Source organism: Salmo trutta, chromosome 15, assembly GCF_901001165.1.
Source record: "Salmo trutta chromosome 15, fSalTru1.1, whole genome shotgun sequence".
Classification (NCBI taxonomy): Eukaryota; Metazoa; Chordata; class Actinopteri; order Salmoniformes; family Salmonidae; genus Salmo; species Salmo trutta.
In genome coordinates this window covers 8,605,138-8,620,560 of record NC_042971.1, presented here as the reverse complement: position 1 = coordinate 8,620,560, position 15,423 = coordinate 8,605,138, and the positions used below count along the sequence as shown (strand labels likewise).

At 40.6% G+C, this 15,423-nt stretch overlaps 1 protein-coding gene across 1 annotated transcript in view; it reads right to left on the bottom strand.

Annotated features, from left to right (window-relative positions):
* Positions 1-8,350: 8,350 nt before the first annotated feature.
* Positions 8,351-15,423, bottom strand: part of vkorc1l1 (vitamin K epoxide reductase complex, subunit 1-like 1) — a 24,997-nt gene continuing 17,924 nt past the window's right edge. The window contains exon 3 of the mRNA XM_029690306.1: positions 8,351-11,856. Within this exon, the coding sequence (XP_029546166.1) occupies positions 11,630-11,856 (227 nt within the window). The 3' untranslated portion in view covers positions 8,351-11,629. The remainder of the gene's footprint in view (positions 11,857-15,423) is intronic.

Below are 15,423 nucleotides of genomic sequence, written 5' to 3'. Positions count from 1 at the left end.
GAAGGTAGACGTGGGGAGGTTAAAGTCACCCAGAACTGTGAGAGGTGAGCCATCCTCAGGGAAGGAACTTATCAAGGCGTCAAGCTCATTGATGAACTCTCCAAGGGAACCTGGAGGGCGATAAATGATGAGGATGTTAAGCTTGAAAGGGCTGGTAACTGTGACAGCATGGAATTCAAATGAGGAGATAGACAGATGGGTCAGGGGAGAAAGAGAGAATGTCCACTTGGGAGAGATGAGGATTCCAGTGCCACCACCCCGCTGGCTCGATGCTCTAGGGGTATGCGAGAACACGTGGCCAGACGAGGAGAGAGTAGTAGTGTTATCTGTGGTGATCCATGTTTCCGTCAGCGCCAGGAAGTCTAGGGACTGGAGGGTAGCATAGGCTGAGATGAACTCAGCCTTGTTGGCCGCAGACCGGCAGTTCCAGAGGCTGCCGGAGACCTGGAACTCCACGTGGGTCGTGCGCGCTGGGACCACCAGGTTAGAGTGGCAGCGGCCACGCGGTGTGAAGCGTTTGTATGGCCTGTGCAGAGGGGAGAGAACAGGGATAGACAGACACATAGTTGACAAGCTACAGAAGAGGCTACGCTAATGCAAAGGAGATTGGAATGACAAGTGGACTACACGTCTCGAATGTTCAGAAAGTTAAGCTTACGTTGCAAAAAATCTATTGACTAAAATGACAAATGATACAGTACTGCTGGCTGGTGGAGTAGGCTAGCTAGCAGTGGCTGCGTTGTTGACTTTGTTTGACCGTGTAGCTGGCTAGGTGTAGCTGGCTAGGTGACCTCGATAGTTTCAGTACTACACCTTGTCATGATACAAAAGCAACTTTGTAGCTAGCTAACATAACACTAATCAAGACGTTCCTTTGTAATGTATTTTAGTTTCTACAGTGTTACTAGTTGGCTGGGTTTGGAAAAATGGCGTCGCGGGGGACGGCAATAGCTGGCTAGCTAACCTCGGTAATTACTAAACTACACAATTATCAAGCTATGACAAAGACAACTATGTAGCTAGCTAGCCAACACTGCACTAGTCAAATCGTTCCGTTGTAAAGTATTGGTATCTACCTTTGCTGTTCTTAGTCAGAATGCACTCCCAGGACTTCTACTTCAATACCCAATGCTGTTTTGGGTCCAAATAATCCATAGTTATATCCAAATAGCGGTGTTTTGTTGTGCGTTCAAGACACTATCCGAAGGGTGACACGCCCGGCGCGTTTCGTGACAAAATTCAAAATATTCCATTACCGTACTTCGAAGCATGTCAAAAGCTGTTTAAAATCCATTTTTATGCCATTTTTCTCGTAAAAAAGCGATAATATTCCAACCGGGAGTTTTCGTTAAAGACAAAGTAAAATGGACTCTTCTCGTGCACGCCCGCGCCTGTCTCATTGTTCTCAGATCGACCACTATCCAAATGTGCTACTGTTTTTCAGCCATGGCCTGCAAAGTCATCATTCAATGTTCTGGCGCCTTCTGAGAGCCTATTGGAGCGTTAGAAAATGTCACGTTACAGCAGAGATCCCCTGTTTTGGATAGAGATGATCAAGAAGGCCAAGAAATGGTCAGAGGGCGCTTCCTGTTTGGAATCTTCTCAGGTTTTGGCCTGCCAAATGAGTTCTGTTATACTCAGACACCATTCAAACAGTTTTAGAAACTTTAGGGTGTTTTCTATCCAAATCTACTAATTATATGCATATTCTAGTTTCTGAGCAGGATGAATAACCAGATTAAATCGGGTACGTTTTTTATCCAGCCGTGAACATACTGCCCCCTATCCCTAACAGGTGAAAATAGCTTTACGGAGAAAGCACATTTTTCAATATTCTGAGTACATAGCTCAGGCCATCAAAGCAAGCTATTCAGATACCCGCCAAGTTCTGGGGTCAACTAAACTCAGAATTAGTATTATAAATATTCTCTTACCTTTGCTGATCTTCGTCAGAATGCACTCCCAGGACTCCTACTTCCACAAGAAATTTTATTTTTGTTTGAAATACTCCATATTTATGTCCAAATACCTCCGTTTTGTTCGTGCGTTCAGATCACTATCCAAAGGCATAACGCGCAAGCGTAAACCCAGACACAAAAAGTCAAATAGTTCCATTACCGTTTGTAGAAACATGTCAAACGTTGTTTACAATCAATCCTTAGGGTCTTTTTAACATAAAACGTTGATAATATTCCAACCGGACAATAGCGTATTCATTCCAGAGGAAAAAGAAGGAGCGGCGAACCATACGTGCCCGCGCAGTAAACAACTCTCTGGTCCCAGGCAGTCCACTCATTGACTGAGCTCCTATTTTCTGCCCAGTAACAGGAGAAGGATGAAACACGTTTCTAAAGGCTGTTGACAACCAATAGAAGCCTAAGGAAGTGCAACGTGACCCCACAGACACTCGTTTCAATCATTCCTACTGCCTTTTATCTGGCGGACTCACTAAACACATGCTATGTTTGTAAATTAAATTGTTGAACTTGGGTCAAACGTTTCGGGTAGCCTTTCACAAGCTTCCCACAATAAGTTGGGTGAATTTTGGCCCATTCCTCCTGACAGAGCTGGTGTAACTGAGTCAGGTTTGTAGGCCTCCTTGCTTGCACACGCTTTTTCAGTTCTGCCGACACATTTTCTATAGGATGGAGGTCAGGCCTTTGTGATATCCACTCCAATACCTTGACTTTGTTGTCCTTAACTTCTTTGGACTCAAATCCCGTTAACGGGATCGATTAGACAACATTCGGTGAAATGGCAGAGCGACAAAATAAAAAAGAAATTGTTAAAAATATTGAACTTTCATACATTCACAAGTGCAACACACCAAATTAAAGCTTAACTTCTCATTAATCTAGCCACCGTGTCAGATTTCAAAAAGGCTTTACGGCGAAAGCAAACCATGCGATTATCTGAGGATAGCACCTCACCAAACAAACATAGACAATCATAATTCAACCCGCCTAGGCGCGACACGAAACTCAGAAATAAAGATATAATTCATGCCTTACCTTTGACGAGCTTCTTCTGTTGGCACTCCAATATGTCTCATAAACATCACAAATGATCCTTTTGTTCGATTAATTCCGTCGTTATATATCCAAAATGTCCATTTATTTGGCAAGTTTGATTCAGAAAAACACCGGTTCCAACTCGCGCAACATGACTACAAAATATCTCATGAGTTACCTGTTATCTTTGTCTAAACATTTCAAACAACTTTCCTAATACAACTTTAGGTATTTTTTAACGTAAATAATCAATAAAATTTAAGACGGGATAAACTGTGTTCAATGCCGGAGGAAAACAAAGCGCGTTCCAGGTCGCACGCATCAAAACATTAGAGAGCCCTAGGCTGGACCCTCGTTCTGGACAGCCGTACTTTTTCATTTCTCTAAAGAAAAATATCAACCAATTTCTAAAGACTTGACATCTAGTGGAAGCTATAGGAACTGCAAGCATATTTCTATTAAAACGGGCTTACCATAGAAAACCAATGGAAAACAGATTGATCTTAAAAAAAATCCCTGGATGGATTGTGCTCGGGGTTTCGCCTGCCAAATCAGTTCTGTTATACTCACAGACATTATTCAAACAGTTTTAGGAACTTTTGCGTGTTCTATCCAAATCTACCAATTATATGCATATCCTAGCTTCTGGGCCTGAGTAGCAGGCAGTTTACTTTGGGCACACTTTTCATCCGGACGTGAAAATGGCGCCCCCAAGCCTAGAGAAGTTAAGCCATTTTCCACAATTTTGGAAGTATGCTTGGGGTCATTGTCCATTTGGAAGACCCATTTGCGACCAAGCTTTAACTTCCTGACTGATGTCTTGAGATGTTGCTTCAATATAGCCACAAAATTTTCCTACCTCATGATGCCATCTATTTTGTGAAGTGCACCAGTTCCTCCTGCAGCAAAGCACCCCCACAACATGATGCTGCCCCCCCCCCCCCCCCCGCCCCCCTTCACGGTTGAGATGGTGTTCTTCGGCTTGCAAGCCTAACCCCTTTTTCTCCAAACATAACGATGGTCATTATGGCCAAACAGTTCTATTTTTGTTTCATCAGACCAGAGGACATTTCTCCAAAAAGTACAATCTTTGTCCTCATGTGCAGTTGCAAAACGTAGTCTGGCTTTTTTATAGCGGTTTTGGAGCAGTGACTTCTTCCTTGCTGAGCGGCCTTTCAGGTTATGTCGATATAGGACTCGTTTTACTTTGGATATATATACTTTTGTACCTGTTTTCTCCAACATCTTCACAAGGTCCTTTGCAGTTGTTCTGGGATTGATTTGCACTTTTTGCACCAAAGTACGTTCATTTCTAGGAGACAGAACGTGTCTCCTTCCTGAGCGGTATGACGGCTGCGTGGTCCCATGGTGTTTATACTTGCGTAATATTGTTTGTACAGATGAACTTGGTACCTTCAGGTGTTTGCAAATTGCTCCCAAGGATGAACCAGACTTGTGGAAGTCTACAATATTTTCTCTGACATCTTGGCTGATTTCTTTTGATTTCCCAATGATGTCAAGCAAAGAGGCACTGAGTTTGAAGGTAGGCCTTGACATACATCCACAGGTACACTTCCAATTGACTCAAATGATGATCAATTAGCCTATCAGAAGCTTCTAAAGCCATGACATTATTTTCTGGAATTTTCCATGCTGTTTAAAGGCACAGTCAACTAAGTGTATGTAAACTTCTGACCCACTGGAATTGTGATACAGTGAAATAATCTGTCTGTTAACAATTGTTGGAAAAATGACTTGTGTCATGCACAAAGTAGATGTCCTAACCAACTTGCCAAAACTATATAGTTTGTTCACAAGAAATTTGTGGAGTGGTTGAAAAACGAGTTTTTATGACTCCAACCTAAGTGTATGTAAACTTCTGACTTCAACTGTAGCATATCGTGCTCACTAACTGAAGTTCTATTATCTTCATGTGATGCTTCGCTCTGGCAGTAAGCTACCCTGAAGAAGCAGAACTCTAACACAGACATGCATTAATAAATGGTTAAATGTACACGTTTCTTTCTCAAATAAAGCTAACCAGTTCAGATGGGAAACCCGAGTGTAGTGGCATCAGCGGATATTGTGCCAGTTGGATTCACACAAATTACATGTGGTCTATTTAAGTTGACCAGTTCCACACATGCTTCCACAATGCCAGATGTCACGCGCTTGCATGTGCTGGGGTCTCTTGCTGCCGCCAGCTGTTACTCGCTATGCTCTGGCTGTGCCCTAAAACCAAGACATGCATTATTATATTTTCTAATGAACAGTTAAACGTATACGTGGTGTTTTTTTCTGAAATGTATTATATCCAGCAGATAGAAAGAAAAGTATTTTGTTAAAATGGGTTATGACCTTTCAGCCGTTATACAAAGTAAGTAAAAGTCTAAACAAAGATGTCTAGCTATAGTGCCATTGCCGATTATAACCTGTTATACTCAGTGGTGTAGTGCTATTTTTGTAGGTGCCAGAGCGCAAAAAGAAAATGTCAATTTTTCTAACACTTGCATCGTAGCCTGTTAAATAATATCATTTTATATGCATAAAACGCATCATCCAAATGCAACGCATGCCTACACACATTGACTTTAACAAATGTTTGTATTTTTAATCCCCTCAAACTGTAATGGAGATGCAGGGAGTCAGGAAGCAGGTGCAGTTGGTGAGTTTAATAATAAACATGGAGTGATAAAGAAACAAGAGCAGCATCTGGACATGAAAACAGAACCAATGCTGCCTGATGAGTGAAGCTACAGAGCGTGAAATAAAGGGAAAGTAATCAAAGGTGGTGTGCATGATGATGGTTGCCAGGTGTACATAATGATGGGTTGCCAAGACCGGTGGTTTGTAAACCGGTGACGCTGAGTGCTGGAGCGGGAGTAGACATGACACAAACACCAAATTAGGCTTCACTAATTTCAAAATAGGCCATCGTCACTGTCAATCGTGAATTATAATTATTCTCGTTTTACAGGTAAAATGTCCAAGCTGCATCTGAATGACAACCACAACCATTTGATCTCACTCAGTTTCATGAGAATATGCATTTAGACCATCTTGAGTGATGTGAGTAAATACTCTATGAGCGGATGATATTAACAAGCTACAGACTAGCCTACCTTTATTGTTTCCATCAGAACACATTTATCTTATGGCGTGCGCTGTTAAGTTTTGGCAGCATCATGAGACAAAAACGTGACCTTTCAGGACTATCATCCTTATATCTCATAAGAAATGTGGTGTTATTGGTATTACAGTAATGTTATAGTATGCTATAATATTCAGGTTGTTATGCAGAATACAAATGACTCATTCATTAAGTGAGATATTTTTATGTACATATTTGTATTAATTCCTTTACACTTGTGTGTGTATAAGGTGTTGTGAAATTGTTAGGTTATATTACTTGTTAGATATTACTGCATGGTCGGAACTAGAAGCACAAGCATTTCGCTACACTCGCATTAACATCTGCTAACCATGTGTATGTGACAAATAAATTTGATTTGATCTTGCAAAACATTGATTCGTCGCTCCGGTGCACTCCTGATTATACTCAGTTTTCCAAAATGACCCCCAACTAACTCCATAGGGCCATATTGGACAGGATTCACATGCCCATATCTCCATAAATAATTGGTATATACAGCCCAATGATGGCTTAAAATGTCTGAGGGGGTCTGAAGAACACAATAAAATGGTCCAAGTATGCCATATACTGTCTAGAGTGCCGTGAAAAGTATTTGCCCCTTTCTGATTTTCTCTATGTCAGATCTTCAACCAAAACCAAATATTAGATAAAGGGAACCTGAGTTAACAAATAAATAAAAAAATGTATACTTATTTTATTTATTAACAAAGTTATGCAACACCCAAATCCCCTGTGTGAAAAATATATTTCTCCTTTACACTCAATAACTGGCTGTGCAACCTTTAGCTATAATGACTCCAACCAAATGCTTCCTGTAGCTGTTGATCAGTCTCTCACATCACTGTGGAGGAAATTTGGTCCACTCTTCCAAGCAGAACTGCTGTAACTCAGCGACATTTGTAGGTTTAAGCATGCACTGCCCGTTTCAAGTACTGGCATAACATCTCAATTGGGATTAGGTTTGGACTTTGACTAGGCCATTCCAAAAAGTCTTGCTTTTTAGCCATTTTCATGTAGAATTTGATTGTGTGTTTTGTATCATTATCTTGCTGCATGACCCAGCTGTGCTTCAGCTTACAGACAGATGGCCTGACATTCTCCTGTATAATTATCTGATACAGAGCAGCATCCATGGTTCCTTCTATTAAAGGCAAGTTGTTCAGGTCCTGAGGTAGCAAAGCATCCCCAAACGATCACACTACCATCCCCATGCTTGACCGCTGTTATGTTCTTACTGTGGAATCCAGTTTTTGGTTTTCGCCAGGCATAATGGAACACATGTTGTCCAAAAAGTTGATTCAAGTTTGCCAAAAAACACCTAGATGATCAGCAAGACTCTTGGAAGAATGTTTTATGGACAGATGATTCAAAAGTATAACTTTTGGATGACATTACCCAAATCCACTATGCCTGGTGAAACCAAACACTGAATTCCACAGTAAGAACATCATACCAACGGTCAAGCACGGTGGGTCAAAACATTTATGGATGTGAATAAGGCATTTCCATTTAAAATGTATACGGGTCATTCCACAGTAAATTCTTAATTTTTCTGAGCTACTTATGTCTCAGATATAGGAGACAGACACTTCATACTTCCTTTAGATTTATTTTTGGACTATCTGTTTTGCCATGTATGAATGTGTTATTCAATGAGTTTCTATATTGACAATAAGGCCAAATTCAATGTTTATTAATAATAAAAAGTGATACCTACAGGGGTCCTAAATTTCTAAATGAAATATGGTATAACCATTTAAATCAACCCTCCCCCCCAAAAAAAACCTAATGAGGTGTGTAGACTTTCATTAGGTACTATATGTCGGCACAATCGAAAATTAGGTTTAAATTTAAATCAAGCTAAATAACATGGATCTTCAATGTCCAGATTGAATCTAGCCCTTAGTAATGAACTGCAGAGATTCTTAAATATTGTTCCTTCCTTACCAGTAAGTCCGTTCCCTAGAAGAGAACCTCCACAGCTTTATACTGTGAAACCTTGAAAATAACTTAAATCCATTGGGTTGATAATGTCAACACCCAACGTTACGTATTGAGACAGCATAAACATTGAATAGCTGTTGCCAATTAAACATTTTGCTAGTTGATAAGATTTTCAGTTACATATTTTCAGTGAAATATTATTAATTCAAGAGTGAGATGTCATAGGAAGAGGCACAGAAAACTCACTTCAGGTGTTTTAATGGTAGACCATTTCCACACAACGACACAATTAAAAATGTTCACTCGTGTCAACTTCCGCAACAGTTTCTCACAAATACAGAATTTCATCCGATTGTTTCTCTGCACCCATCTCAACCATTCATGTAACACTTGTTCCATGTAAGAAAATACAGCATTTTTTCAACTTAATATTTGGCAAATACAAAAGCAAACCTAGTCTTCCTCCCACAAAGAAATGTGATGACATGGATTCCTAGACCTCCAATCCTTTTTCTACTAAAATAACCCATTTTAACTCTATACAGCTGGGTGTAGTTACTAATGGAGTCCAGTTATACAACATTAGGGGAGAAATAACAATTATTCCACTAATTCACAGTCAGAGAAAGAAAAATTGTAATTCGGACAATGTATTTTTTTTTATTTTTTCAGAAACAAAAGTGTCCATCTCTAATAACAGAGAAATTAAAGATAACTATATTTTCAGTACATTCATCTTAAAATGTTAAGAGAATTGGGTAAAAAAAAACAAATAAGAACAATGACCGTTTAAATACAAGACGGGGCTTTTTGGTGGGTCATTTCTACCCACAAGGTCTATGGAGTAGCCTGGTCTCAGATCTGCTTGTGCTCTTGCCAACTAGCCAACAGAAGGCACTTTTGATGGCATTTGTTGATGCAGCGAACATGACCGTCTTAGTTTGAAATCTTGGGACCTTTTAGAATTCACTCAACACTTCATGAACAGGACACTGATCAAGATTAGCCGAGGGCGTATTATGCATTTAGCTGTATTTCTATTGACTTTATTAATAAATTACTTTAATTTGATGTAAAAACATACGTCAAATGTGGTGACTCATCTAACAGGTAAGGAACACCGCATGTAAAGCTTCTTTTAGGGACTTTGACTTGTGTGATTTAATAAGCCAAACATATTCCACCCACCTCTCTGGAATTGTGGGACTATTGTTAAGTCTCCCAAATAATTCCATAGTAACATGGTTTATGTCCCAACATTACTGAACTACTGTAGCAACGATTGCTGCTGTAGTTTGTTGATGGCTGACAGTGCCAACATAGACACAGTGATTAACCCATAGGAAAGTCTGTACTGTGCAACCAGACTACTTTAAATCAACCTCCAGGAGTGGAGCTTTAGAAGTGAGCACACAGGCTTATTTCTTGATCAGTGTCATCATGCAATGGTGTCTCTTCCCAATGACCTCAGTGAGTTTGTCACTGCTAAAATTCTGATGCAACAACCATGTTTTGAATACCAAGTGCAGAGCTAGTGAGTGAGTTACAATGCAAACAATATGTACCTCATAAACCAACTTGTGTAACAATCTGAAATATAACATGTAGCTATAATAAGTGCCCATTTAAAACCATATCAATGAGATCGTTCAATGTGAGCCAGGGGATGTTGCATTGGAAAGCAACCTCACAAACAAGTGCAATATTATTTGGGGTTGAATGGCTTTAAGCTGATCAGCTAGTCTGCTTCCCTTGGCGCTGGTTCTGGACGTTCCAACTGGCTTGGTTTGTTCCACACACCTTAGGCAATACTGAGAGGTAGTGGCAAGGACACTGAGTACTGTGTGGTTTCCTTCCCCACAAACAGTGCTGTTGTACCATTAAGAGAGAGACAATGAACCTTACTTCTCAACCAACAACAGTAACCTACAAAAATGCCGTAAGAGCTTTTTTTTAACAAAACAGCCTACTACTACTACTACTACCACCACCATTGAGCGGACAGACAATCATTGCTTGTTTAGCCGCCTGTGCCACATTACCATTAGAATATACAGGAGGAGTGAGACACTAACATAGCATTTAAGTACCCAAATCAGTTAATAAAAATAAAATCTAATGGTGAGAATGAGCAAAAAGTAGTGATACATTACATATCCCTCCTCCCAACAAAATAAAGGTAATTCACTTCACATCTCTTTTAGGCACATAATGGAACCCACTCCTACAGTAGCGTGTGGTGTCAGGAATGCTTTTCACACGTAATAAAGACAAGACAGTGAGGTGCCATTATGGAGAGTAAGTAGTCTCGGCAGAGGAGAAATGAACTAGGGCCATGTTCATTAGCCACCAAACGTAAGAAATCTAAATGAAACACCTGGGACTACCTGGACTTTGTTTTCCAGTGTAAATAGTTGAACACTGAGGAAGGGCTTATCAGATGCCTTGGGACCTCAGTGAGTGCGACTGAGAAAGAGATGAAAGAAACTGATCAGTGAGCACTTGACTTGATTTACATTAGATCCACGCAACTTAGAGCAGCATGCCTCGCTTGGGATTGTAGGAACTTAAGATGTCACACACTGGCTGACTGCAAAACAGATCTTCATACATACTCAATTCAGCCAGATGACGACTTGATTTCAGTTACTTTTTTGTTCCTCATTTTGTGATTCAATTATTTGATTTTACTTAAAGTCTATGTTAACACTAAATCACAATCTAGCCTGGAATACTGCTCAGCAGCTATTTACAGAATTTCTAAAAGAAAAAAACACAATCTGACTGAATTACACACACTCAAATTTTTCATATTAGTGGTCCTTTTCAAAAGACAAAATAAAATTGCTGTAAAGTGTAAACATAAAAAAAACTATTGTATGGTGTTTGTTGTTCATCTGTTTCTCTCTCCTCATGGAATCATAGCTGCTGCTGCGAACTGTATGATTGTTCACCCCATGACCATGCATTTTGTATTCTGACCCATTTTTCAGTTCTGCTCAGGTTGTAGTAATGTTACAGCTAGCTTCCGGATCCGGTCAGGTGTGCAGGAACAGGACCTTCCTATTTATTTCAAGTATACACCTTTTTATAAGTCCCAGTTTTCTTCCATGTTCTGGTCCTTCTGGTTCAGAAGGGTGTCCTGTCCTCCCATCTTCCACAGTGAAGACCGGCATTCTGCCTTTGCTTTCCTGCTTGCTTGGATTGAATGTGTTTTTACCCCCATAACCCTACTTATCACCTGTGTCACAGGAGTTGGGTTATTATTTTTTTTAAAGAAACAAATTATTCCCCCTCTTTTTTTATATCCTTCCATCACGTATGCAACAATGAACTTGAGAGATGGCCCAATTTTTTTTTTTAAGGTAACCTTGTTTCTTTTTTATAACACACAGCAGAATAAACATTGTTTTGGAAGCAAGGTCTCCTGGTGGCAAGTCAAAATGTTCTGTTCAAGAGGTCACATTTCATTTTTTGTTTGTTATATTTTTCACTTGCCTACTGTACTATACAACCCATCTTAGTCCTGTTTGGCTGGCACCTGCTGCTTCCAGGCCTCATTCAAGTAAACCAGTCGCTTGTAGTTGAGCATAAAGAGAATGAAGTTCAGTGCATATGTGGTGATGCAGATGATGCAGAAGTCCTTGAGGACAAAGTAGAGGATGTAGCCCAGATAGAGCGAGCCCATCACCGATAGGATAGACGTCGTCATGAGGATCAGGGCAGCCATCGCACTCACGGTGATTCCTGTAACCAACCAGATGAGAGAGAGCAGGGGCTTAGGCTACTGACATGACGTGCACTGCACAAACAAGTACATTAAGACATGCTGTGCAAAGGTGGCAGTGAAGAAATATAATCACTTTGACAAACACTACTACATGGAAAAGACAAAAGCAAGAGTTTTGGATAAAAAACAGTGGTCACGAAATGCCTGGACCTTGTACACTTGAATCAGGGGGGAATACATTTGGTGACTTTGTATGAGAGCCAGTCAGCTTTAAGTCTTAACACTTATTTATTTGCTTACTCATGCTTGACGTTGATGTACATAAATACAGAGATCAGACACCTGGCTGTTAATGGCACCCTATTTCTCATATAGTGCACTACTTTTCAACAGGGCCCATAGGAATCTGGTCAAAAGTAGTGCACTATATAGGGAAAAGGGTGCCATTTTGGACTCAGACGGTGACTTATCACATTAGTGGTGGCTTCTGTGCTATGCAGCCCTTGGGCCCCTCATTTGTAACCTGGCACTAGTGAGTGGCCACCACAAATCTCTGGCTGCACCCTTCAACTGAAAGTGGAGCGCTTAAGACCAGACCTGGGTTCAAAACACTATTTGAAATCTTCTATAGTGCCAGATGGGTGGGTTTGCAGTTTTAGGACTTGTCTTGGTCCAATAAGCCAGGCAAGCTCAATCAAACCCAGAAAGTTTTTTAAATTACTTAGTCAACATGGATGTGGAGTCTCTATATACCACCATTGAACATGAAAAAGGATTGGCAGCTATGCACCATTTCTCGAGTACCCGGCCTGAGACCGATGCCTCCCACAGAATTCATCGTCTCACTGACTGAATGGACTCTAATAATATGTCTTTCAGAACAAGTCAAAGGATGTACCATGTGAGCTTGCTACAGCCCTTACTACGCTGGTTTGTACTTATGGGAAAAATACTTCAGTTTAGATCCTTCTAAAAACCAGTTATTTGACCGGATTATATGGTGGGGATGCTATATTGATGATGTTTGCCTGTTCTGGTCTGGCTCAGAAGATTAACTTATTTTCTTCCACCAATACCTTAACAGCATAAACTAACATCACACTATGGAGTACAGCAAGGATAAAAAATGTTGGACCTTGACATCAGTAAAAATGACAGAGGTTGCTTGCACACATCATTCATTAGGAAACCTACAGATGGGAATACCATTCTGAGGGCAGACAGCTTCCAACCCAAAAGGCTAAAAGAACATTCCATATGGCCAATTCCAAAGAATCCGCAGAATTTGCGATCAGGAAACAGACTAGTGTCAAATCTGCTGAATTGGAGAATCGCTTCTTGAAATCGGGGCTACGGCGCTCAGGTCCTGAAAGATGTAGGTAATAGGGCTGGACGACTTGACAGAGAGAACATGTTGCGAAGGGGAGCGCCTCGTGATGCACCATAGAGTGTACTTTCTCACAAAATACAGGACTGAAGCCGAGCACATTAAAATAATAATTAAAAAGAATTAGGGAATCTTCCAAAGTGATACACCACTACGCCAAGTCTTCCCAGAGCCACCAGTTAAAAGCTTTAAGCGATGTCCTACCCTAAATGACAAATTAGTCAACAGCTATCTTCCTGGTGACTCTCAAAAAACTTTGCCATACCACAAAACCAGGGGCTCATTTAAATGCAAGTATTTTGTTGACAGCTTCTAAAATGGAGTATCAAGTCAAGCATTTCATTAACTGTAAAACCACTAATGTGGTTACAGATTTAATCGGCAACATCTTGAAGGCAAGATGGCGCCGATAGAGATGGCAGCTTCGCTTCTAGTCCTTAGGAAACTGCAGTATTTCGTTTTTTTATGCATTATTTCTTACATTGTTAGCCCAGAAAACCTTAAGTGTATAAGCATTTCACTACACTGGCAATAACATCTGCTAACTATGTATGTGACCAATTAAAATTTGATTTGATTGGAATGTCCACAGTGCAAGGTGTTATACATTGGACGGACAAAGAGACGCCTTCAAGACCACTTAGTTGAACACAAGTATGCCATACAGGTAGGCAATGAAGACTACCCCATGGCAAGGCACTACAAGTCCTTACAGCATTGCAACCCTGCCTCCCTACAAGCTATGGGCATTGATCATGTTCCGGCCTCAATTAGAAAAGGGGACCATCTTAAACAGCTAAACCAAAGGGAAAGTTTTTGGATTTGCAAACTACAGGCCACTAAGTACCCTGGTTTAAATTAAGATATGGATTTCTCCCCTTTCCTGTAGGGTCGTGAGAGGTCCCTTTGCTGTCATCTAGTGGACATTTTGCTCTATTTCCCTCAGCTATATTTAGACTGTTGTGGTCCATGTTAGCTGTGTAATAGTGTACTATAAAATAAATGGTTATCCTATTCTTAACACTGTGACCAGTCATATTCAGGGTTGGAACTGCCTTTCTGGAGGTTCTGATGCTTCTAGCCTTGAGATGCATTTCTGATAACATATCTACAGTATTTGACTTTTTAATGTGTATAGTATTGCTTACTAGGTGTTAAATTATTTCTGTAACCAACCACTCTTCAAAATCAGGGTTGATCAAATCAAAGATTATCATATCTTTGCACTCACTGACGAAGGCCATGTACCCGAAAAGCGTTGCCATTTTTAAAAACTTTGTTTCCATTGAACATGCCATACAAATAAAGGCATTTTATCTTGGTCCTCCTTTCTTTCTGATGACTTCAAATAGTGTTTGAACCCAGGTCTGCTAAAGAAAGTAAACCACTGAGCCAGATGCATGACAGGACACAGGACCCTTTGGTTAAAGGAGGAAGAAGAGCAGGTGTTCTAGAGTAGAGGACATTCTAAACAAACATGTTCTGGTTCTGGCACAGGCTTCTATTCACAGTGATGAAATTATATTAGAGGGGAAAGGGACAAACAGTGCTCACATATTCTGTACAAGGGCGGGAGTGCTACAGGATAAGGTTAAAGCTACCGGTTTTTAGTTAACAGGGGGAACTGTGTAAATACAGTGTGAAAGAAGCAGCAAGAATGGGGCAACAGAAACCGAATGTACAGTAAGTCTTAGGCCAAGTTTTCTTAGCTGACTTGATCATGAGAATATAAAATGTCCACAATGTCCAGTGGCCACAGATGAAAAGGCCCTCTCGCTCAAGCTCTTTTTAGGAGAATTCCCATTCTGAGACACCAGCTAATCTATGGTCCCTTCAACCTACGTGTCTAAATGATGATTATTTTTTTTAAATAACATATCTTCACTAACCTAAACCACAAGGCCTGGACAGTAAGTTTCACCCACTGTACCACTGTTGTGTTAGTCAAATCCAGCTGTGTAGTAAATAGATATGGGTAATCTGCCTCTAGTTCTGAGGCAGCACCAGTTGGCTAAGCAGGGCCCTTAGGCCAGTCAGCAGGGTAACAGATCTGAGTCAGCAAAACCTCCAACCTGCCACAAGGACGTCAGGCGGAGTGTATAGTATGACTTCACACAGGGAAGGGGCCCTTAGAGGGGTGCAGCAAGAAGTATTACACTGATCTAGGCCTACTACCTTAAGGACACCAACATTTCAG